The 25,303-nt window shown below is 34.0% G+C and overlaps 6 protein-coding genes and 1 long non-coding RNA gene across 19 annotated transcripts in view; 2 read left to right on the forward strand and 5 right to left on the reverse strand.

The window, feature by feature from the left end:
- The window catches only part of LOC104807953 (pentatricopeptide repeat-containing protein At1g63080, mitochondrial-like), a 36,985-nt gene extending 35,048 nt beyond the window's left edge, over positions 1–1,937 (reverse strand). For 9 of the 13 annotated variants that reach the window (XR_002023965.1, XM_019201909.1, XM_010533409.1 and 6 more), the window contains exons 1-3: positions 1,710–1,937; positions 1,579–1,635; positions 377–429 (exon numbers count right to left, since the gene is read on the reverse strand). The gene's annotated coding sequence lies outside the window, so the exon portion shown is untranslated. The remainder of the gene's footprint in view (positions 1–376; positions 430–1,578; positions 1,636–1,709) is intronic. The other 4 variants (XR_002023964.1, XM_010533411.1, XM_010533412.2 and 1 more) reach the window with 2 other exon arrangements.
- A 4,372-nt stretch (positions 1,938–6,309) lies between these two features.
- On the forward strand, positions 6,310–7,340 carry LOC104807972 (AT-hook motif nuclear-localized protein 21). Its single transcript, XM_010533441.1, has 2 exons — positions 6,310–6,430; positions 6,477–7,340. The coding sequence occupies exons 1-2, from the start codon at positions 6,310–6,312 to the stop codon at positions 7,133–7,135; spliced, it is 780 nt and encodes a 259-aa protein (XP_010531743.1). The 3' UTR covers positions 7,136–7,340.
- Positions 7,341–10,189: 2,849 nt separating this feature from the next.
- Positions 10,190–10,696, reverse strand: LOC104807956. Its single transcript, XM_010533421.2, is given in 2 exon segments — positions 10,190–10,546; positions 10,548–10,696. Coding segments are annotated over 2 exon segments (360 nt in total). The 5' UTR covers positions 10,635–10,696; the 3' UTR covers positions 10,190–10,273.
- Positions 10,697–11,804: 1,108 nt separating this feature from the next.
- LOC104807957 (18 kDa seed maturation protein) lies at positions 11,805–12,818 on the reverse strand. The gene is made up of 2 exons (XM_010533422.2): positions 12,695–12,818; positions 11,805–12,188 (listed from the first exon to the last, which is right to left on the reverse strand). Exons 1-2 carry the CDS (start codon positions 12,779–12,781, stop codon positions 11,937–11,939), a joined length of 339 nt encoding a protein of 112 aa, XP_010531724.1. The 5' UTR covers positions 12,782–12,818; the 3' UTR covers positions 11,805–11,936.
- A 2,526-nt stretch (positions 12,819–15,344) lies between these two features.
- Positions 15,345–17,454, reverse strand: LOC104807958 (protein LOL1-like). Its single transcript, XM_010533423.1, has 6 exons — positions 17,240–17,454; positions 16,906–17,121; positions 16,357–16,476; positions 15,964–16,077; positions 15,726–15,835; positions 15,345–15,603 (listed from the first exon to the last, which is right to left on the reverse strand). The coding sequence occupies exons 2-6, from the start codon at positions 16,976–16,978 to the stop codon at positions 15,559–15,561; spliced, it is 462 nt and encodes a 153-aa protein (XP_010531725.1). The 5' UTR covers positions 16,979–17,121; positions 17,240–17,454; the 3' UTR covers positions 15,345–15,558.
- Positions 17,455–20,140: 2,686 nt separating this feature from the next.
- LOC104807959 lies at positions 20,141–22,103 on the reverse strand. Its single transcript, XR_770883.1, has 4 exons — positions 22,050–22,103; positions 21,139–21,283; positions 20,791–21,053; positions 20,141–20,625 (listed from the first exon to the last, which is right to left on the reverse strand). It is a non-coding gene; the product is annotated as an uncharacterized LOC104807959 (long non-coding RNA).
- Positions 22,104–22,266: 163 nt separating this feature from the next.
- Positions 22,267–25,303, forward strand: part of LOC104807960 (MND1-interacting protein 1-like) — a 3,807-nt gene continuing 770 nt past the window's right edge. The window contains exons 1-3 of the mRNA XM_010533424.1: positions 22,267–22,308; positions 22,458–24,157; positions 24,811–25,296. Of these exons, the coding sequence (XP_010531726.1) occupies positions 22,517–24,157; positions 24,811–25,296 (2,127 nt within the window). The 5' untranslated portion in view covers positions 22,267–22,308; positions 22,458–22,516. The remainder of the gene's footprint in view (positions 22,309–22,457; positions 24,158–24,810; positions 25,297–25,303) is intronic.

Raw genomic sequence — 25,303 nt, forward strand, 5'->3', positions numbered from 1 at the left:
TTTTTTTGCAAACATAATAAATACATACATTCATTTACAGAAGAAATGTTTACTATATAATAACTAGATTTCATGTTCTTACACATACAATCTTGATCTCCTGTTCAAATTTATATCTTCAATTCGATTTTTCAAAATCCAAAGGGAAGAAAACAACATAAAACAAGAATCAAATCTAAATCTTATAGGCCCAATAAAATGCTGCCACGGCCCAATATATGTCTTTTAAGAGAACCCAATGTACGTTTATGGTTTTGTTTTTTTAAAATAAGAAATGTGTGTGTATATATTATGAGATGGGAATTTAACAAACTTCAGGCATATATATATATATATATATATGAATTATAAATGAATAAAATCATTTAGTACGCACCTTGTTCTTAAGATGATTGATTTCCTGTCTCCGTTGGTTGCGTGTTTGGGCCTCTGAGATTAAAAAGAAAGTAGGCCAAGTGACGATCTATGATCACAGAGAGAGAGAGACTTGAGATTGAGAGTACACAAGGGCTAAATTACGAAAAGACCCTCGAGTTTTCTCCCCCAATGAATTAGTATATATATTTTTTTGGAATTTCACTATAAATCAAATAAAGAAGGCGTGTTTGGAAGAGGGAGCCAATGGATCCCATATAGGGAAGGAGTGGAGCTTTATACCCAACCAAACAAGCCCAGAGAGAGAGAGACTTGAGATTGAGAGTACACAAGGGCTAAATTACGAAAAGACCCTCGAGTTTTCTCCCCCAATGAATTAGTATATATATTTTTTTGGAATTTCACTATAAATCAAATAAAGAAGGCGTGTTTGGAAGAGGGAGCCAATGGATCCCATATAGGGAAGGAGTGGAGCTTTATACCCAACCAAACAAGCCTCTTCCAATTATTATTCTCTGCACCATGCACGTGCCTCTCACGCTCCACCACTTCCTTATATGTGCGAGATATAAATGGATTGTGATGAATTTTTTTTTTGAATAACCAAGTATTTTGTTATTCAATTATTGTTTCAGGCAAATTATTTCAATACCCGAAAAAAGAAGAGAAAATAAATATATACATATATATATATAAATATATATGTGTGTACATATACTGTATATAACGTCTCGTCCACTTCTTCACATGGTCCCACCTTTACAGGCTGGAATATTTAATTTCCCATTGTACCTTAGAGCTTATTTTTAATATCGAAGCCGTCTAAATTTTTATTTTTGTAAGAAAAAAAAATCATCTAAAAAAAACCATTATTCATAAAACATGTAGTCTAAGAGTTTTAGTGAGTTAATTTTTTTTTAAAAAAACCATTATTTTAAAAAATAATTTTACACTATGCATATCTATAAAGATAACCATTTTTGAAAACACCACCCATAAGCGTTAACATGCCATAAAATTATTTAGGTTAGACTAACATTAAAATTTTGAAGATATAAACTATAAATCAAATAATAATAATTATTATAATAATTGGTTTATCAGTTGGGTGAGCGGCGGCATCTGGGCTTCCGGCTCTAGTGGCCGGTTTCCGAGCACCGTCCGATCTCGAGCAAGAAAAAGATGGGCAGAATCGGAACGCACCTTGTTCTCGCGTTGCCTTACGATTGGTAGACTTCCTCTCTGTTGGTTCTCGTCTACCTGGATCCGACAGTCAAGGCATGAGAGAGAGAGAGATAGAGAGAGAGATAGAGAGGAAGGCATGAGAGCTTCACCTGAGATCGTCGAATCCGAGATGAATATCGAAACTCAGATTAAGAAGAAAGTACGCCAACGCCAAGTGAGAGAGAGAAGAGTAGGAGATTTTTAAAAAATAAATAAATATGACATCATAAAATCTAACTATGTAAACGGCTGAGGCTTCACAGTACAAGGGTTGCAGAAGTACACACGACACGGAAAAGAGAGAGACAGAGAGAGGCAGACACGAAAGCGGTTTTCCAGAAACCCTAATTTGGTTTTTAATCAATAACGGATCGTTAATATGTATATATATAATAATAAATTTTATTTAAATATTAGTGAATTAATATGTATGTATATATATATATATATATATATTTATATACATATATATATATAATTCTATGATGATATAATAAACATAATGAAACTCTTTTTTGTACTAATATTAATTTTTTGTCACAATATTTTGTATTATTCTAAATTGCCCAAGTGGGTCCCTTGGACTTAAACACAGGGATTAGAGGGAGTTAATCATGATTTGGTGTCCGAAGATTGGTCCAAGGTGAGGTTGGACGAAATAAATAAAGTAATAGTAAAAGACAAGTGCAAAGAAACGATAAGTTAATTAATCGATTAATAGAGTGATTATGTCATTTTAATTAATTATGCTTAGATTAATTAATTTCGTTTTATTAATTTCAGAAGACGACAAAGAAGGAGAGTAGTCGGTAGAATCATGTGGAGGAGCAAACCTTATATCGCAGTGGTCCCAAAAGATTAAATTATTCTTTTCACAATATTATTAAATTAATAATCACATTAGCACCAATTTAATTTAATCTTAATCTATGCACGTAATGAGGGGCTATTTATTGCGTATTTTAAATTGATTAAAGCTGTTCCATCGGTTTATGTTTTTTCCGAATATTCCAGATTTATATGAATACGCACTATTTTTAACAATACAAATAAATTTATGTTATAATTCGAAAAAAGGAAGAAATTATATTTGTTTTGAGATATTTAATACTGCGAAATTATATATAAATATCCTATAAATACATGTTAGATAAATCCTATAAATTAGTAATTAACATTCGTACTGATTATTTTTAAAGTATATACTAAATTGAAATAATGCCAAACTATGATGTCTTGTATTGGATTCTATTAAAAATAGTATCTAATCAAATGTGATGTTACGTTTCGAATATTTAGATTGATTATATATGAAATAGCCAATTAATTTTGATTAATATAGAAATTGTATAAATCTATTAAGCCTTCTGCAATAATAGAGCTCACGTGGTTTTCCTTTCGTAACTCAAACCTAATAACCGGATTTAAAAACCGTACCCGTTTTGTACTGAATTGTAAACCGGCCGGTTTAGTTATTGGATTTATTATTTAATTTTAATTATTAATCTTATATTATAATTTGACTTAACGATTCAATTTCTTAGCTAACCCATTTTGCCTGGTCTTCTCAAATCCGTAAGAACCAAAGAAAACTACTTTTAATTATTTCATGTTCTTGTTTTAAAAATCGTTTTTACAATTTTTTTATTTGGCCTTTTTTCAAATTAGAAAATTAGTAGTAGTATACCATCTTACTACAAGAACAAGTGTTCAAATCGTTCCAATTATATATTTAGATTTTTCAATTGAATACAAAATATAAAGTGTCACATAAAACAGAACCAAACCCTATATCTATACATATATATATATATTATGTTATTGTAGATTGCGCATTCATTTTACAAACATTATTTTTTGTCGTCTATATATGTTTAAATATTAATGCGTTTTATATTAACTTGCGGCTTTCTATAATATCGTTAGGTGGCCATTGGAAGACCAACATTTTACAAGTAATCGATGAATATATATATATATATATATAACGTATAATAATGATGTCGTCTTTCCCAGACCAAAACGATGACAGACTGTTCCATTATATATATATACACAAACATATAAAAGAGAAACCCAATAAATTAAACGTCCAATGTAATCAAACTGTTGGATAAGCGAAGGAGAAAAGCGCATATACATATATATGATTATATGAGTATTAAAAAATTTATAATTTATTTTTAAAAAATCAATAATTGCAGTGATTAATTGATAAATAAATGAAAAAATTAGTAATTACTAATTATTTGATGGGGTCAGAGCATCACTACAGTGCACATATAAAATGAATTTATAAATTAATTATTAGATATATATATATAAATGAATGCACGGTATTGCCTCGAGTCTCTAATCTCTGATTATTTATATCTAAAACTTTCCGTTTTCTTTTGGGGAATTTTATAAAACCATGGTTTTTAATTACTCTGCTTAGATTTTATTTTATTTAATCTACACACCTATAGTTACTAAATGTCCGTGGACCGAATGTATAATTAGATTTATTAGTTCCAATAGATTCTTCGTTAGTAAACTATACTATTTCATTTTCTATATTTTTCCACATATGATAATGCCTATATTTATATTCATCAAACCACGTAGACCGAAAATGCGTATATATATAGTTTAAGATGGTGAATGAATGCATATTAGATAAATTAATAAAAAAAAAATCAAATAAACTATTGACCAGTAACCTCGGCGGAGTTGATGGAAGTGGGGCCGGCGGAGCGTGGTGCCACGCGCCGCAACGCATCCGCCACTTGCCCGATAATTGAATCACTTATTTTATTCTTTTCTATTTTAAATACATAAAATAAATTTTAAGAATGTTAAACCATGTGTAGTTAGTCAACTTGGTTAATTAACCATGATTAAGTCTCGGGATGGAAGTCCAAACTCATGGAATCAGCAAGCAAAGCACAATCACCATCCTAAGCTTGTGGGGAAGTTGAAATTGAAAAACTTGAAAATTGTCACATTTACATTAACTATTTTTTAAATCAATTTGTGTAATCGAGGTTTGTATTAATAGTTTTTATTTATTTTTGTTACGTAAACGATCATTAGGGATCTCCTCCACCTCTATTGGTTTGAGAATCCACTTCCTGAACAAGAGGTCGTGGGTTCAACATCCAAGGTATGGAGATTTTTCCTCCGGCCACTTTCGGGTGCTTCACATCCCACACGTGTGGTGTCGGTTGTGCGTGTGGGTCGGGATTAGTTTGGGTCATTTGGGTATGGGATTACCCGGTTATCAAAAAAAAAATCATTATATTCGTATATACCCATATGCATATACTTATATATATACATACATACGTATATACATAAATCTCTTGCATCACAATAGTTGTCTTTTTGCTCGTTTTTAATAAGAAAATATAGATGTTTTTATTAACTTATCGGTGAATGTTCGTATTTTTTTGGACCCGTAAATAAAGATAGACTCGAAAGCAGCCGATATTACAATTTAAATACCAAGTGTAACATGAAATAAATATAATGATATTGAACTATTTTCATTTATAAATATTTTTTAATGAAAAGTTGTTCCACTATATATTTTTATTTACAAATAATATAGGCGCCGGTACGAAAACTTTTACAGAAGAGCTAATGTTAAGACCACTAACTTATCATTGACATAAAAATTACGGGTCAACATATTTGATTTGTGCATATTTTATAAACTATATATATATATATATGGTTTAGTTCTTTTTATGTATATATATATGTCCCCTTTGTGTAGAGACTTAAAAAACATTAATAGGCGCCTTATTTTTGTAAAAGTTAAAAAAGGCAGCCAATAAGCTTTTATATATATATATATATATATATATATATTAAAAATATAGACATGCATACAGACACGGAGATATTACAGTTAATATTTGTATATATAATGTGCGTGTGTGTATCTAACGATTTTCTATATTCTTGGATCTCTAGTTGCGTCCCTTGCTTATATTCGTGATAAAAACACCAATAACGGTGGATTCTTGGTATAATATAAATTAACATAAGCGTATATTATACAACTCCTATAGTACTGTCCATATAACCAACGCGAAAATCATGTATGTATATACTAATATGAAGCAACCGTAACAAATATTCATTTTAATATATAGATTGGTCAGCTATTCCAATGTAAAATATTTCTTCTACATAGTAATTGAGCCCAAAAATCTTTTATTTTCTCAAAACCCAAATGCTACAATTTTGTCAATAACATGTATTCAATTTCTTCTTTTTTAAAACTGGCTTTGTACGTAGTAATACAAATTTTAACGTTTCATGAAAGAAAATTGGTCGTATTATATTTATATAAAACCAATTCAAATTCGGGCGTCCATTTGCATAGAAAGAAAACAATATAATAAATTCATAAAACTTGTCTTTCGGAGCTTTTGGGATAGAGAAAAGACGGAGTCTTCTCTCTCTCTCTCTCTCTCTCTCTCTCTCTCTCTCTCTTATTTCTTGTAGCTTCAGCCATTTCTTTTCTTGGGGTTCTATATATATTTTCCTCTCTTCTTTTGATATATAGTTTTTTTTTTCATATTGACAATAAATATTTAAAAAAAAAAACAGAAACCCTAATCCGTTTTAAAAATCCTCCAAATCCCATTTTTTAAACGTAAATCATTTTTAACCTAATTGTTTTTTTTTCCCCTTCATTTGATGTTGGCAAAAGCCAATATGGCTAATCTCGATCTAGGCACAGCTTCTCGCTACGTCCAGCACCACAGCCTCCACGACGACCTCAACCACAACACCGAAACTGCCGGCGCCGGACACTTCTCCGGCGAAGACGGCGGCGGTAGCGGCGGAAGCAGCGGCCATGGCTTTGACCTAGCCGCCTCGAGGCGGATCCGGATCCGGTGACCTGGTGGTCCGCCGGCCACGTGGACGACCGCCGGGCTCCAAGAACAAGCCGAAACCTCCGGTGATAGTCACGCGGGAAAGCGCCAACACGCTTAGGGCTCACATTTTCGAAGTGGGCAATGGCTGCGACGTCTTCGAATGCATCTCGACTTACGCCCGGCGGCGGCAGAGAGGAATCTGCGTACTCTCCGGCACCGGAACCGTCACGAACGTCAGTATCCGGCAGCCGACGGCGGCGGGATCCGTCGTGACGCTCCACGGGACATTCGAGATACTCTCTCTCACCGGATCCTTCCTCCCACCGCCGGCGCCGCCGGGGGCGACGAGTTTGACCATATTCCTCGCCGGAAATCAGGGACAGGTCGTCGGAGGAAACGTCGTCGGTGAATTGACGGCGGCCGGGCCGGTGATGATCATGGCGGCGTCTTTCACAAACGTGGCTTACGAGAGGTTGCCTCTGGACGAGCACGAGGAGCAGCTGCAGGTCCATAGCGGCGGCGGCGGTGGCGGGAACATGTTTCCTGCGGATTCCGGCGGCGGAGGCGGAGGTTTGCCTTTCTTTAATTTGCCGATGAGTAATATGCCTCACATGAACGTGGAAGGTTGGGCGGGGAATCCCGCCGGTAGGGCTCCGTTTTAGCGGTCGGTTCATAATGTTTTTCTATTAATTCGAAACTTTGATTTAATTTCAAATTCTAATCCGCCATGAAACTTTGGTTAATGTTCTCGATCCATCCATTCGTGTGTTGCTCTATATGCATGGTTTGAAATTAGGGGTTTTTATTTTATTTTATCAAATTAATCTTGTTTTACGACTCTCTTAATTCAATTTCTTATTTGATCAATTCGTAGTTGAAATTCTACTGTATTATTGTGAGTGAACTTTTCGCATAATCTTGTAGTGGATAATTTATTTAAAATAGAAAGAAAAAAAAAACACTAAATCTTTGTGGTCGGTTAAATTAGTTGTTCTCGTTTTTCTGTCCGAAATTTAATTTTATCTTGTATGTCCATGAGGTATTCAATAAAGCAAGATTTTACAGAAGACAGATGTCGTCTGATTATACATACATATATACATACATATACATATACATATATATATATGTGTGTGTGTGTGAATCTAATTGTACAAAAAACAAGTACAGAATGTACAATGGTTACATGTGTATATATAGATATATATGATCATATGTGCATGAGTAATGGCGAATATTGAATTCTTTGTATCAGTACGACTAAGTAACCGGTCTCCCTCATATATATATACATACATATATATAGCTGCATAATGTGATTTGTCGTTTTCTTTGATAATGGACCGTGCATTTATATAAGTCGTCTTGCATACTTATAATCGTTTTATTTTTCGAAGAGTTTTTGCACTAAAACCCGTTATTAAATGTGCACACACACACACATACATATATATATATATACGTGTATAAAATTCAAATACGTATTTTTTTTTGGTAAACCAAATACGTATATTGCAAGAGATAATTAAATATAAATTTAGATAAACTGCGAATTTAAAATTCCGGGAGATCAGCCAATAGCTAGGGTTTTCCAACGTCGACATGACTGGCTAAATATTCCCCACTTTGCAAAGTTTTTGAGTTTACCAATAAATAAATAAATAAAACAATACGTAATTTAAATATAATAAAAAAAATGACGACAAGAACGATTATATGATAATATTAAAATATAAAGGCAAGGTTGCAAGTGGAGTGCTGATTAAGAAATTAAATTAAGAAATTGACGGATTCCAATCATGCCCTTAATTGCTCAAACCATGTTTTTTGATTCCTAGCTGTCACACACGCAATTACCAAAAGTTTAGTAGCCCAAAGCTTTAATCACAATATAATATATATCATAGTCGTATAATATATATATATATATATATATATATATAAAGCTTCATTTTTTGTTGTATAAGATTTCTATGTTAGGTTAAACTACTTATATATATGTGTATATAATATATATATATATATATATATATATATATATATAATATGACTCGGATTATGCACCATAGACATAGAATTTCAGTTTTTCGATTGGATTTGATAATTTTTTTTTATCAAACTTTGGTTCGGTCTGAATTTTTGTACACTTTGGTCAAGAATTTGGCTTTATTGAAAATATTTGGTTTTTACATGTGATTTTTTCCAGTCATTTCAATATATCGTTAGAATTTAATTTCGATTCGTTTAATCTAACTAAAAAAATCATATAATTGACTGTGAGGTGATGTAGAAAATCCCATATAAATACATCAAGTTTACAAAATGTGCCAAATAAATGACTTAATTTTTAATTTTATCTAATTGATATCTCAGCTATTAAAATATTCTAAATTAATATCTAAACTATTGAAATATTCCAAATAAATACCTTAACTCATGAAATTGATAGCAATTCACAATTTCGATTATGGCGGTGAAATATAAATTACATGTTAATTTCCAACATAAAAACAGAATTCACGAAATCGATAACAATATATTTTCAATCTCGACTCTAATGATGATGTATAAATTAAATATTAATTGTAAAATAAAAAACGAGTTAAAGTTGAGAATTGCTATCGATTTAATGAGTTAAGGTATTTATTTGGAATATTTCAATATTTTAGGTATTAATTTGGAACATTTTCATAATTGAGGTATCAATTAGATAAAATTAAAAGTTTAGATATTTATTTTAAATATTTGGTAAAGTTGAGATATTTATATGGAATTTTCTTCGGCTAATACTATATTATATCCTATCGAATACCATTCTACTTCTTACATAAAATGTGGTTTCAGTATGGACCGACGAAATTAATTTTAATACAAGGACTTCGCTCCCATTAATTAAAAATGTAAAATGTGGGAGAAGGAAAATGGGTATATATACATGTATATATATATATTGTTATTTGCGGTAATATCATTTAAGATATAAATAAATATTTATTACATAATTTGTTGTTTAATCATAAAAATATGCGGTATTAATTAACAAAACAGTAAGGATCTTTGTTTTCCTTCACACGATTTGCATCTAACGGACCTTCGCATATTTATTTTATATGTCTGCTGCTGTATTCCTAATTAAGTTAAATCCAAAAAAAGCGAGAAGATTACTTGCTGCTAATCATTGTTTAGAATATAAGAAAACATTAATTAAACTATCACATCCAACTGTTACAGCCAAATAAATTGCAATAAATAAATAAATAGAGAAAGGGTATATTCTTTGCCCTAGTATTTAATCTGTACTAACAATTGTTATCAACGTTTCATTTATTTTATTTATATATTTAAATAAATAAATAAATAAAAACGGGTCGGAATTTGAGACCCAATTACGCATTGGACTTCATGATAGGCCCAATCAAATATAGCCGTTGATCTCCCACCTTATTTATTTATCTAGAAAAAATTATAATCGGGACATTAATAAGATTAAATTTAATTTTATTACGGAACATTTACTAATATAAATTAAAATTTATAAAGAAATTAATTTTTTTAATTAAAAATTGGGGACATATGACCCTTGGGATCTGCTTGTGGTCCTACGTATATGTAAAACCGGTTTAGTTTGGTTTAATAAAAATAATTGTATAAAACTTTTTATTCTCATCAAATCAATAAATAGCTTGATAAAATTTGTCAAAAATCACATTTCAATCTCTAAATTCGGTCCATTAAATTTTTTTTCAAAGTGTTTGGATTAAGCATAAAACCATACAAATATGAACGAAATCAATTATCTATCAATCTTGGGAATAGAAATCGATAATATCAACGAGATCGATCTTCGAGAACGAAGAGAGATCATTCCTCAGCAGCCACAGCAAGTGCTCGAACAAGATTGAATCCACATGGTACAGGAATAAGACTCCTTTGGACCGGTTGAACCGGTTCTTGGTACGTTCTTTAACCGGTCCCATCAAGAACCGAAACGGGCTCTCTTCAAGAACAAACGGCTCGACCAAAAACTCTCTTCTCTCCTTCCCCACCACCACCTTGACCGGATCCTCCATGGACCATGTCGCCGGTCAAGTTCCGGTACGCAAACCGGGAACCGGTCGAGAGCCGTCGGAGCTTTTCGACTGGCAAAACCAAGCAACCCATTTGACAGAATCCGAATATATACCGAATAATATATGAATGGTGTTTATGAAAACTATAAGAACGAAAAGATAAACTATATAGAGAGAGAGAGAGAGACTGACAAGTGTATCCAACGGCTCGATTACTATGAGAGATTTGCACGCTACGGAAGGTGGTATTTTCGTAATTTTGTCGTCGGTGGTAGATTTCTAGGGCTGACGTGGCGACCACTCATTGGTCTTAGTCGCCTACTTGGTGTTGTCGGAGGGCGATGTCGGGGCGAACGCGTAATGACCCAAGTTCGACTTAATTACGTCTAATACTACAAAATTATATGAATTTGTAAATAATTTGTCTGTTCACGATCTCTATTGAATTCTAATTTTTATGTATATATTTTGATTGGTTTAATGAAAAATATACCGGTTTTATGTACGTTTCATAAAATATATAAATATGTTCGTATATTATTTTTCAAGAGATTTCATTTTCTATAATATTCGAATTGGATTTAATGTTGTCAAATAATCGAATATTTTCAAAGTACTCAACATGACTTTAAGCGTTTGTGAATGTCTTCCATTCTTGGTTGGTTATAGCTAACTTAGACAAAAAAAAACAAGTGAGAATATATATATATATATATATATATATATATATATATATATATATTAATTACTCACCCATTTACACTAATTTACAAGTCTCGAAAATACCCCTTTATCGATTAAATGTTTGATTGAAATAATTTTTTTTTTTATAAAAATACCATGCCATCTAGGGGTGGACGTAAAAAGAGATCGGTTCGGTTCTTTCGGTTTTATAAAAATAAATACCAATCGATTTTTATATTATATTCGGTTCGATTCGTTTTAATTTTATTAAAAAAATGATAGATTTTCTTTAAAAATATTCGGTTTTTTAGAATTTTTGAAGTTCGATTATCGATTCGGTTCCGAAAAAATTTGGTCCTCTAAAAATGTTACCGCTCGAAAATTAAGAACGGTTTCGGACGGTTTCGGATCGAAAAATTTTTTTCGGTTTGATCCGGTGTTGAACAATCGAAACGAAACGCCCAGCCTAATGCTATCTACCATTTTATATGTAAATTTCTGTTCGTTCACCCCTTTGAGATGATTTCTCTATTTATAGAAAAAAATGGATGTTAAATGTTAAAAAAAAATCGATGCATCTTTTCTAAAGAGTGCTTATAAAATAAACCCTAATCTCCATTATCCGACAAAAGTCACACGCGAAAACAAACTTAAAAACCCTTAAAAAAAACAGACCGTCAAATTAATCAAACACATGATAGGGAAATAGCTAGAGCACATCGTTTCCGTGATGATGATGGGCCACCGGGGGATACGGCAGAGGCACGGTGGTCCCGGCCGTCGGCGGCGCGTGAAGACCACGGCCAAGGTGGTGGGCGTGGGTCTGTTTGGATCGCAGCTTCTCCTCGGCGTGAGCCGCCATGGCTATGTGCTTCTCCATCTTCGCCTCCGCCTCTCTCGCCTTCTTCCTCTCCTTCGCTATCTGCTTCTCCTCCTTGCTCCTAGCCACCGCTTTCTCCGCCTGCTCCATTATATACATACATATATATATGTATATATCATCCCATAACATAAAACACACTAGTTCGGTAAACTATATTAAAAATTATACGAATTTTTATTTTAACGAATAAATACATTAAACATTAAAATGCTTAAAAATGTTTCAAATTTTAAAATCTATAACACATTTGTTTAGAAAACAATATCTTAATTAATCTCAAATTCGTGCATGCATGTAGAATCAAATCTGTGTAGCAAATTGTTTTTAATTTTAAGAAATAAATGAATTTGTTTGTCAAATAATTTCTTTTTTTGTGTTTTTTTTAGACAAATGTATTTTCATATATAAATATCATTACCAACTTTTATATTAACAGTTTGCTTAGCTAGTGTAACGTTTTCTTGTCCAAATTACATTAATTGTTATAAGATATATATGATGAGTTTATATTCCTTAATATATCATTATCGATTATAAATATATATATGTATATATATATATATATATATTCAAAATTGCCAGACCTTTTCATCGGTTTTGGCTTGACAAATTGCGATCTTCTCCTTGGCCGTACTGGCCATATCGCTTATCTTTTGCTTCGCCGCTTGCATGTTTTTTTTTCCTTTTTTTTTTTGCTTTCTCCGACTTCCGAATGGCTATAACCATTTGGTTATAAATTGCAAATATTATAACTTTAGCTACGACGGTCCAAAGCTTCATCCTACGCACACGTGTCACGTAACGCCACGTGTATGTATTGAAAGCCCGCTTTCCTGGTCTTCTGCCACGTAGATCTGCCTCGTCAGCTTCTCGTGTTTCCTTCGGACGCGAGCGTGACCACGCGCCGCGGTTGGTTCATGTCGATTCGAACCGATTATTGAATTTTAAAATTCAGGTAAACCGGAGATACAAACCAAATGGGTCGCACCGGTTTATTAGAAATTGGAGACGAATAGAATAACACAGCAAAGGAGATTGATAGAATCCGAGGGATTTTGTGAATATTTTTAGATTGGTCGGCGAATCTCTTAAAAGTATTTCAAGATAACGTCGATCTGTATTTTTTTTTAATATAAAGTTATTTTATTTATGAAAAAACACACCCTTATATAAGATATAACTAAAATACGTATTTAACCGTATAACCCTAAATTGAATATAAATAAAATAAACCTACACAAACGCGAATATAAAGACTTTTAATGTAAGATGAACATTTTTTTTTGTATCAAACTGAGTTTTTTTATTATTATTTATTATAGACCATGAATATAAATAATAAATTAGTATATTTTCCATATTCGATATGGATTTTTTTTGTTGTAATATTACTATTATCTACTACTATACGTATAGTAACAGCCCGATTATAACTAAACGCAGTGTTGTCCCTCTATTTAAATAAAGAACAATACCACTTGTATACCGGTTAACGGTAAACCGTTAACCACACATTTCTTTTGTCATTTCATGATTGTGGTCCATTGTTGGAAATTAACAAAATAAAAGTTAAATGCCCTAATGGACCGTCCATCATAAACGGCTCTAGAACCAGTGTGGGTCTATGTTTCGCATATGATGCTTGTTCCTTTGTTATCCAACTCATACATACATACATACATACATACATACATACATACATACATACATACATACATACATACATACATACATACATACATACATACATACATACATACATACACTCATAGAATATACCTCTGTGATATTTCTTAGAATTGACCTCTTCTGAAAATGATTGTGAAGGGAACCTCTCATAGAATATACCTCTGTGATATTTCTTAGAATTGACCTCTTCTGAAAATGATTGTGAAGGAGATTTTCTAGTCATTTGTCTTAAAGAGTACATGTGGAAGTTATTTCATAGCGTAATGGTTCGAAATTCAATGTTTCTTTTTCAAATGGAACATTCCTTTTTAAAGATCATAATTATTACTGCCTCCATTTCAAAATATATATATGATGTTTAAAAATTATACACAAATTAAAAAAATAATGTTTTTATCTAAAATACCCTTATTTATTACATAGATAATTATTATCTCCAAACATGCAAAATATTTAAATATTACTAATTAAAGATAAATTTAGAAAAATATTGAAAAGTACATTGAAAATATCTAAAAGCGTCATTTATTTTGGAACAAAATTTTATTGTAAAACGTCATCTATTGTAAAACGGATGAAGTAATATCGTATAGGATTTTAATATTTCATTACACATCTACACACATATATATATATATATATGTATATATATATATATTGCACGCTCATTATTATACATAATTTCGCCCTTTGTTTTAGCAAGAGATGTGACAGGAAGATGTGTACGTTATCGAGATTTGGCTGCCGAATTTTTTGAAAATTATCCTTATCCATATATATATACACGTATGTATTTATATATACACGTATATCTATGGACTATATATGCATGCGTAGCATTTAATTTGATTTAACGATATTAATTGACAATTCAGAGGAGCATTAACTACGAAAAACAAGGAAAAAAGGCTGTGGGCTTTAGTCAAAACACAAAGTGTCACATGGTTCTTCAGAAAGCACACGAGACAACGAACTCAATCTTATCCTATAACACGATTAAGTTAATTTCCATAAAAATATTAAATTAATTTAATTAAAAAGATTAAATTAATCTCCATATAAATTTACCAAAATACACCAAAGGAATAATAAAAAAACTACCTTCTAGTCTTCTACCATACATAACTCAAGATTAATTTACAAAACAAAATATTTTTTATGTTATTCACTCAACCAAATAATATATATATATATATAAACATAGAATAAACATAATCCCACTAAAAAATTATAAACTAATTTTATTAGTACGACAGTAATTCTATTAGCTAGTAATAGATAAACTCTACCTTTCTATATTTTTTTTAATAAATTGTATTTCATCGTATTCATAATATACGCCGATGAAACACTATATTTTCTACATTGTACGAGTCGTACGTGTCCGATTCAGACAATTTCGTATCCCCATTTATTTGGGGTGATAGGAAAAAAATATTTACGTAATAGTTCATGCAAGTATATGTATCAATTGTTTAATAGTCTAATTTTGTATCAATATGTATAATAATTCGAATAATTCAACCGTCAAACTCTCTTTGAAGATAAAGCAACGACAAGACAGTAACTTGCTTTATTTGTGAATCACTCATACAAATACAAACATCATAATTTAAACAAAAAAAAAAGAAAGGAAAAAAAAAACCTCAAGAGAGAAGGCTCTATACATTGTAGATGCAACTTGAACTCACATCCCCTTTAGAAAATTCAATTATAAGATCGGATATGTAATTAGACTTATATATATATATAGATATATTCAAATGTTGAATTTTTGGTCGGATGTGGTCGTGGTCGTGGACGCCTACAAGGTTATATAAAAAAAAAAGATAATATGAATCATAAAGATAATCACGTAATTAGATCATATTGCAAAAAAGATTAAGAATCTAATGTTTAAAAAAAATTAAATTTTTTGGTACTAACCCCAACGGGAGTGACAAAGGTGCAAACGGCACATTTGACGGATCTTGCTCCGTATTGATACATCAAAAGCATCCTACAGTTCCCACAGTTTACATGCGCAACTTGATTCGCTGTTCAAACGCAAACGTAATCGCAAACGCAAATCCATTTGATTATATAATGATACTTGTCATAATTATGTATATTTAGGGTTTATACATTATATCGATGAAAATAAAAAGATTATATTATATATTACCTTCGAGAGCGAGATTAACGGTGTGGCAGCAGGAGCATTGAACGCTAGTGGCTCCTCTAATATACATAAGAAGAGTGTGACATCCTCCGCACACCAACTGCGCCATCTCCGTACCTGCGTTCCAATCGCCAAACGCAAACGCAACAGCCATATATATCGCAACCGATCAGATTCCATAGGGGGAAGCAGCAAACACAAGAAAACGATGCTGAAAACGTTCCATCTCTCTTTCTCTCACACATATACGTATATATATATATACACACATATACACACACACATACAGAAATACATATAAACACCCACTGGCTCTGCCCTCCTCCTCCTGCCCTCGGAAATACATATATATATAATACATACACGGAAATACACAGAGATGGGGAGAGAGTATACCGGGAGGAGGGACGGCGGTAACGGCATTGCAGACGGCGCAACAGACGGAGGTAGCTCCCACTGGATACAGTAGAAGGTTTCTGCACCCTGAACAGACCAACTGGCTCTGCCCTCCTCCTCCTGCCCTCGCAAAAAAAAAAAAAATTACAGATTTTGGCATATATATAGCTAGGTTTTAATCTGAAAAAAGATTCCATCTTTGGATCGTTGTGATATTAAAGAGAATACAGAGTTTGGTTTCCATATAAGCAATAGCGGCGAATCTGTGGGGTTTTGGGAGAAGATTCCGTCTTTGAAGGGTTTTGATATTAAAAGTAACAAATGGGTTTTCGAAAAGATTCCATCTTTGAAACGTTTTGATGCAAAAAAACCTGAACTTTTTTTCCCGGAAAAAAAAACGCAGAATTCAGACCAAGCCCTTTACGAGAATCGCGTCGGTTTTGGGCTGTCTGAAGCAGAGATTCCGAATTATCCAGAGACTCAAAGGATTCAAAACAGAGCCTCATTTTCTCGGGAAACAAACAGAAAACTATATAGGAAGAGATGTACCGTTAGTGGCTGGTGGAGGAGGAGGAGCGTACGGCGTCGGAGGCGATGGATATGGCGCAAGAGGGACTGGCATTATTATTCACCCACAAAAGTTTTTAAATAAATTTTTAAAAAAATAGAGATATTATAATCTCTCCCTCACCCAAAAAAATAAAAATAAAAAGTCAGTGGCACATCTTCTGTTCTTCTTCCCCCATTTTTCTCACTTGGTTATATCTACAAATTAAAAAAAAATATATAAGAATGAAGCAATGTTATAACTTACATGGGAAAAAAAGCCCTAAATGCTTGAAAATTCAGAAACATGGGAAAAGCAGCTGAGTCATATATATACCCCTGGAGCTGTGACTGTCAGTGCATGTATATCACTTTGACATTTCTGCAGTAAAATTTGAGAGTATGTATATATATGTGTGTGTATGTGTTTATATACACATATATATATATATGTATGTATGTGTGTGTGATGCAAAAGGGGTTGCAGAAATGAAGAGACTCAGAGAGTAATATAAGAATTTGGGGAGAGAATGTAAAAAAAAAAAATGGGAGTGGGGCAAACACACACCCCTTTAGCAACTTGCCTTTATCAATTAATCTCGGAGAGAGAGAGAGAGAGAGAGAGAGAGGGAGGTGAAAAGCTCCACAAAATAATATAGGAAAAAAAAATATAATTCTATGAAAATTGCTGTCAATAATTTATATCCCGTAAAATAATAATGTATTCTATGTAATATTCAATATATATATATGGGCTATTTCATTGGGTAAAATATCCAAAATACACTCTTTACTCCTACACCTACATTTCTCCAGTTGTGACCTTGTGACCAGAATAATTGTATGGTCACATGATGATCACATTGGTCACAACATTATATTTTTGATGATTTTACCCAATGATTAGTGTGATATGTAAGGTGTGACCATGGTGATTCGATATAATCATAAATTTAACGTTATGACCAATATAACCATCATATGACCATACACGAATTCTGGTCACAAGGTCACAATTGGAGAAAGGTAAGTGCAGAAATAGTTTTAGAAGTAGTTTTAGCAAAATGAGAGTATTTTGGATAATGCTCCCTTTCGTTGAGGATGAATATATATAAAACTATGAAATTTACTAAAAAAAAATGTGCATGAATAATATTAACATGGCCGGCTTATAATAAATAAGTCTGCCAAAACTCGTTACAAATGGGGCCATAGTTGTCACTGAAGCAACCTATGAAACTTTTTTTTTGTTTATTATTTTCTTTAAATAAATTAGTTTGTAGTTCATTAAATTCACATTTTATTTTTTAGCTGAAAAAGGGGGAAATTTATTTGCATATACACATACATTTGTAAATGAATAAAAATAAATAAATAATAATAATAATAATAATAATAATAATAATAATAATAATAATAATAATAATAATGAAATTGTGGTCAGTAACTGGAAGTTTGGATTTCCATGGTGGGATATCAAGATCACGTTTCGTCTTGTACTATTCTTAATGGACCCAACTCACTTAAGTTTATGTTTTTTCTTTTCTTTCTTTTTTCTTTTTAAAATATTTTGCTCATAAAAGACAATATATATACATATATATGTAAAGAAAAACAATTGAATTATATACACACACACACATTTACATGTAAGTATTTTCTTGAAATAAAAATTAAACCAAACGATTTTCATAGTTTATTTTATTTTATTGCAATTTAAGACAACGTGGTCTTATTATTTATACATTCACATACATGTGCGCATAGTATAATATATTTTTTTTGTCGGAAAATTATAATGCATTTTGCGAAAATATTTCTATAATAAGAGAATATAGATATTTCACTTTCCGAAAGAACACTACAATAAACACCAAAATGGATCTTTTTTTAGATAAGCATGCACATGCAGTGCCCAAGGATGGGGCCATCCACATTATAAAATATTTTGTGGACTTTTCTCCGCATTTTTTTTTTCATTTCAGAGCTATTTTAATGATTTAATTGGAGAAAAATAAAATTTATTTATCCTTAAAACTATGAATTTATGATATGATTAACGTGGCTTGATATAGACAACACATTTCACCTTTCTAGGACAAGCTTATACATATACAAAGACATATGTATACATGATATGGATAGTATGTGTAAATATCATATACTCCCTCACTTTCTAAATAGATATCATTTTATTTTATTTTTTATAATTTTTAAATAAATACAAAAAAGTTATATATACCATTATTAAATTAAATTCTCATTAATTCTTTATTAGTTAAATATTTTTAATTAAAGATGAAATTGATTATTTTTTAAAAAAATTCTAAAACGAGATTTATCTAGTAACACGAAATGTTCTTTAAAATGATATATATTTGGAAACAAAGGAGTAGAAAATAATCTAAAAAATATATTGGATAAACCCTAATTAATGCTTCAACACTCACGTATCATAAAATTGGTGATCCACGATAAAGTTTGGAACTTTATGTTACTTGCCAAAAAATAAACGTTTTGGAACTTTATGTTGTGTAGACCATGGAGAACCCTCTGACTCACAAGGAGGCTACATGGGCAAAGTAGAGAGAGGACATTAGGGGTGGCCAATTCGGATTTCGGATCAATTATATTCGAATTCGGTTATTTTGGTTATAGAAAAACTATAACCATTCGTTTTTTATATAAATTTCAATTCGGTTCGTTTTCGGTAAAAAAAAATTTATTTTTCAAAGAAATTGTCGGTTTTTTCGGTTATTTTTTTATTCGGTTCGGTTCGGATATGATTATATCTTATTCGATTCGGTTCGGCTCGGTTATTCGATTAATAACCGAAATGGCCACATGATTTGATTTGACTGAAGAAAGAGACAAAAGGGTCGATTTTTAAGACATGAGATTTGAGATCACAGTTGGAAAAAATCCATAGTCGTTGTCCAAAAGTTTCAAATTTCCACATCAAAGATGCCGTTTCCAGAAGCAAGCAAACAGGATAAATCTCTATGTATGTGTTGTATGCATGTACGTATGCGCGCGCGTGTGTGTGTATGTATGTATGTATGTATGTGTGTGGATTGAGGAATGGGAGAGGGAACAAGAACAGAATGACATTTGTTTATTTAAGAAACAGAGAAGGGGTCATGCTGTTGAACAGCGGACGTGGACGTCTCTTGGAGACGCATGAACCGCCATTAAAGAGCGGCCATGGATTGTACACGTCCAGATATGCCACTTACAGTGATGGGCATCATCAGATGCATACAAAAAACCCATTTTTTTAACCGAAAAAATCCAGCAAAAGCCACCACAAGTGCTGCAAGACAAAAGTTTATACGACTATATACATATGCAACACAACACGACGATTGTATATAACAGTGTTTCTTAACCAGAAAATGTTGACAAAACTCAATGTAATCAAACCAAAAGATTCGGATAAGCTTTGAATAAATCATTCGGATGAGTTTTTGGTACTAACCCTTTTTATGGCAGCAATGTAGTAGCCTTTTGAAGGACCGACACCCTTTTGAAGGACCGACTTGACTCAGCGGTGAAACCACCTGCCGTGGAGTCTGAGATCGCCGGTTCGAATTAGCCTCTCTGCATAAAAGTAGGGGTAAGACGGTCTAGTGCATTCCCCTCCCCATCACCCCACCAGGTGGGGACTCGAACCGTTTGGTCCTTAAAGTAGCAGCCTTTGCAATTGAAAAATGAACGCAGAACCTGAAAGTTGTTGGATGTTAGAACTGCTCATTGGCCCATTTGAAAGATTGAAGCTTTCCATGAACTGTATACTGAGAGAGGGGGGAAAAATGGATATGGAGATGTATTTTCATGCATGGAGGCAATTTCTTGGATAGAACGGATAACGGAAGTTGAAGATTTTACCGTTGTCACGCCCTTATGAAAATGTCCGACCGAGAAAGCGGGCACTCTACAAGGCTATGTATCAATCATAGCTCCAGAAGTCACCTGAGACAAGTATATGCTGCAAACATGAGCATTGCTCCAATAAGGACAATGCTGAGTTTAAGACATGGAAACCATTGCGAGAAACTAGATGCGGTAATGATCTGTGTATTCATCGGTCACTTTATACAATTCATCGAGAGTATACTCATCATATGTCTGTCAACAAATGCACGTAAACCCTGCAATAACAATGAGGAGAGATTTAAGCTTGTGTCATATAACACCATCAAAGAGTAACAAGAAACAAGAACAAATATCTCGTACTTGAGAGCTACAGCTCGATCTTTCTTTTGTTCAACTCGTCCTTAAGAGAATTAAACTCGTCTTGCTTGAAATTATAGTCGGAAGGATCCATCCCATCATCGTATTGTCTCGCGGAATCAAGAAACGGCTCATTGAATTCCCCAATCTGCAAGAACAGATCACTGTTTCGGGTGAAAGAGTTCCAATTGTCTCACTTTCTTTTTGTTTTTCTTTTAGAGGACCCATCAAAGTTAGTGAATCAGAAATGTAAAAGGACAAAACAACTATAAGCTTCAATTGCTCAAAGAAGAGACTTTCATCACACATGTGAAGTATGTTCCATTCAACAGAGATTCAAGTAAAAGAGAAAGAATCTCGTCCACATTCCATGTATACACATTAACGGGTCGGCCTCGAGGAACCGAATTTTCAATCTTTTCCGAAGAAAAAGCCGACATTTCACTCATACATTGCCCTCGTCCCGAGCTGAAAGAGGTTAACCATGCGATATGAGCCGAGAAAACACATGTGGGCAAAGGGCAATCAGTTCATCAATCATCAATTCAGACCCCATCGTGTGAAAATGGTCCGTAATTGGATCAAGTTTGAAGCTTTTTCTTCTTCGATTCGACCATACCAACTATAAGGCAAAATCCTCGACTAACATATGACCATTTGATCATAACGCTCCACATAAACAAAGACATTGATCAAGTAGAATCCTCAATCTAACATTCTCAAGATTTATCCAGATAAAGCAATACCCATCTCGTGAAAATCCGAAAACTCTTCGAATCCAGTCCCTACTCATATAAATATCTATGGTGTTCAGAATCAACATTCAACCAATATGTTAACAAAACCTAGATTGAATGGAATCAGAAGAAAATAAACGAGAATCAACATTCACAATCGCAAGAGATTGATCTTACCGGGTGATAAGATCAGCAAGTTCGAGCTTCGAAGCGAAGTGCGGTGACTTGAGAGCTTAAGGGGGAAGAAGAAACGAAGCGGAAACGACATCGTTTTAAATATAGGCTGATTAATGGGCTAATAAAGGGCCCAAATACGGCCCATAGCTTGTGGGACCCACACGACGCTCTCTTGGCTTGCTCGCTCTTTTTCTGTTCACTTCTTGTTCGTCTCTGCCGAAGCTCCTCTCCAGGTGGGAAAATTCTCTATCGCCGATCAGTGAGTTCTTGATTCTCTGGATTCAATCATCGAATTCGATTTTTCTTATCGTTCTTTTTCGATCTTTTGAATTTGATCCTTTTTTTCTTGATCACGGTTTGGTGGTTTTCATTTGCCGATTCATGATCTTATTGTTTCCATCTCTGTAGAAAAGTTTCGGATTCTTCGCGTATATATAAGCGTCCGCCGTATAGATACGGTGTCTCTGATGGGCTGTACTGGGAGGGAGAAGCATCTACGACCTAGCCGAAAGTCCCGATCCGTGAAACCCGAATTCGACCCGTGTTGTTTGTTTGATAGAACAGCTCTATCGAAATCTATTGTCGAATCGAGACTCAAGCACCTGTTTTATCATCCGAGTCTTCCGGATTCGGGTTCAGACCCTGGTACCGTCACCATGCCCAATTCTAACGAGAATTTCGAGGAGAATGGGTGGGGGTACTGTACAGAGGATCAGCTGGAGGATATTCTGTTGAAAAATTTGGAGTATTTGTACAATGAAGCTATCTCGAAGCTCATTGCGTTGGGTTACAAGGAGGATGTGGCATTGAGAGCCGTTTTGCGTAATGGGTATTGCTACGGTGGTATGGATGTATTGACAAACATATTGCATAATTCGTTGGCTTATCTCAATAGCACCAGCCTTGATGGTAGTGATGGGGACAACGAGGAGGAACAGTCGGAGACTGGTTTCACAGACTTGAGACAGTTGGAGGAGTATTCGCTCGCTGGTATGGTTTACTTGCTGCAACAAGTTAAACCTCATCTCAGTAAAGGCGATGCCATGTGGTGTTTGGTAATGAGTGAACTCCATGTCGGTAGAGCAAGTATGATGGATATACCGAGTTCGGGAAATGGGGGTGGTTGTGCTGCTGTGCATAATAACGTAGGGGATGTTAATGGTGGTAGCGTGAATGGTTTAGGTGCCATGGAACCGGCATTATACAGATTCCATGGAGGTTGGGGTTTTGGAAATGGGGGAGTACCAGAGTTTTCTGCTGGTGGGGTTCCTTCTTGCAGTTGTAGTGCAGAGGTAATACTGCAGAGAGAGATTGATTGTCCGAGGAAGTTTAATCTCTCACCTTCCATGAAGTCCTTGTTGAAGAGGAATGTTGCAGCATTTGCTGCTGGATTTCGTGCTAGTATGAATCATATGCATATGCAGCCTCATTCCAGTGGTAATAACTCATCTTGTACAAATGCTGGCCGTGTGGAAACATGTGGGCAACCTCATAACTCGGGAAGTGAAGAAATTGTTAGTTCCGTGTTGGAGAAATTTCGGGATTTGAACCTTGATGAGAATCTTGAATCTGCTGGTGAGGATCAAAAGAATGATATGATAGTCAATTTACTTCATCAGATAAAAGATCTTGAAAAGCAAGTAAAAGAGAGGAAGGGTTGGGCTCATAAGAAGGCAATGCAAGCTGCCCAAAAGGTCAGCGATGAACTAGCCGAGCTTAAAACATTGAGGAGTGAGAGGGAAGGAACTCAACGGTTGAAGAAGGGCAAACAAACACTTGAAGATTCAACCATGAAACAGTTATCTGAAATGGAAAATGCTCTAAGAAAAGCCAGCAGTCAAGTTGACAAGGCAAATGCGGTTGTAAGAAAGCTCGATAATGAAAATGCAGAAATCCGAGCAGAGATGGAGGCTTTCAAATTAAGTGCATCAGAGTCGCTTACTGCATGCATGGAGGCGGCAAAGAAGGAGAAAAAGTGCTTGAAGAAGCTTCTGGCCTGGGAGAAGCAGAAAATGAAATTGCAGGATGAAATTACAGCTGAAAAAGAAAAAATCAAGGCGCTCAATAGGTCTTTAGCTCACATCATGCTGGAAGAAAAAGAAAACGAGGTATGCTGCATATATTATTTCCATTCATAGTCAATTAGTCATGCACATGAAGTTCTTCTGGGTCTTGGTGATTTTAACTCCTAGACCTGTGGAAGAGCCTTTAGTTAAGAATCCAGAGTATGCATTTTGATGTCTTAGGTATTGCTTTAACAGAAGATGGGGAGACATAATCATGGTAGTTCCTCCTGGTACTTTTCAATAGCAAGATGTCTATTATTTAGTCTCTGGTGGCTGAAAAGTTTATAGTTTTCCTGCAAGATTTCTTCCTGGAAACGGATACCCAAATGAATTGGATGATCACTAATATCTTGAGGTCTACTTTGCATTTGTGATAATTTTTTCCTATGTGTCTTGGTAAAAGCGATATCGACATTAAGAAGTCGGTCAAAGCTCTTATCACATCTCTATAAGCTTTTCATGGACAATGTGTTCTTCTTTTTCTTTATTTCGTATTCCTGACTTTTTGATCATTTTGCTGGTAACGTTTCTGCATTGCTGCACGTTTGTGTTCAAATACTTGCTCAAGATTGCTTTGCTTGGATGGTGGTGGACAGCTCTGATAGTTGAAAAATATTATGCTACTTATCTCAGTCAGGCATGAAAGGTTAGTCTATCATCATGTTTCTGGTTTTTTGTTAATAATGTAAATGCAGGAGAAGTGGAGACAGGAGCAGAAAGCTAAGGAGCAAGCTATGGCTCAAGTGGAGGAAGAACAACGTGCCAAGGAATCAGCCATGGCTAGCAACAAAAGAAGGCTCGAAAGCTTGCGTTCGAAGATCGAAATAGACTTCCAGAGGCACAAAGACGATCTCCAAAGGCTGGAACAAGAGCTCTCTCGGGTCAAGGCCTCTTCTTCCGCTGCCCCATCCACTGAATTGAGTCTTAAACCCGATAATAATGCTTCCCCCACCGGAAAAGACATTGCCAGGCTGCTTGAGGAGCTCGATAGGCTTGACGGGTCATATGAAAAGGAGGCAAACTACGATCGGGAGTGCATTATATGCATGAAGGATGAGGTTTCGGTCGTGTTTCTTCCCTGCAATCACCAAGTCATATGTGCAAGCTGTAATGATAACTTCATGGGCAACAACAACAAGAAGGGTGGAAGCAATGTTATCTGTCCCTGCTGCCGAGCTCAGGTTCAGC

This window comes from Tarenaya hassleriana, unplaced genomic scaffold, assembly GCF_000463585.1.
Source record: "Tarenaya hassleriana unplaced genomic scaffold, ASM46358v1 Cleome132, whole genome shotgun sequence".
Taxonomy (NCBI): domain Eukaryota; kingdom Viridiplantae; phylum Streptophyta; class Magnoliopsida; order Brassicales; family Cleomaceae; genus Tarenaya; species Tarenaya hassleriana.

Coding starts and splice junctions, on each gene's coding strand:
- LOC104807972 (XM_010533441.1), top strand. CDS start 6,310: ATGGCTAATCTCGATCTAGGCACAGCTTCTCGCTACGTCCAGCACCAC. Junction 6,431..6,476: donor CTCCGGCGAAGACGGCGGCG/GTAGCGGCGGAA, acceptor AGCCGCCTCGAG/GCGGATCCGGATCCGGTGAC.
- LOC104807957 (XM_010533422.2), bottom strand. CDS start 12,781: ATGCAAGCGGCGAAGCAAAAGATAAGCGATATGGCCAGTACGGCCAAG. Junction 12,189..12,694: donor AAGCCAAAACCGATGAAAAG/GTCTGGCAATTT, acceptor ATAATGGAGCAG/GCGGAGAAAGCGGTGGCTAG.
- LOC104807958 (XM_010533423.1), bottom strand. CDS start 16,978: ATGCCAGTCCCTCTTGCGCCATATCCATCGCCTCCGACGCCGTACGCT. Junction 16,477..16,905: donor TCCTCCACCAGCCACTAACG/GTACATCTCTTC, acceptor TTGCGAGGGCAG/GAGGAGGAGGGCAGAGCCAG. Junction 16,078..16,356: donor TACCGCCGTCCCTCCTCCCG/GTATACTCTCTC, acceptor ATTGGAACGCAG/GTACGGAGATGGCGCAGTTG.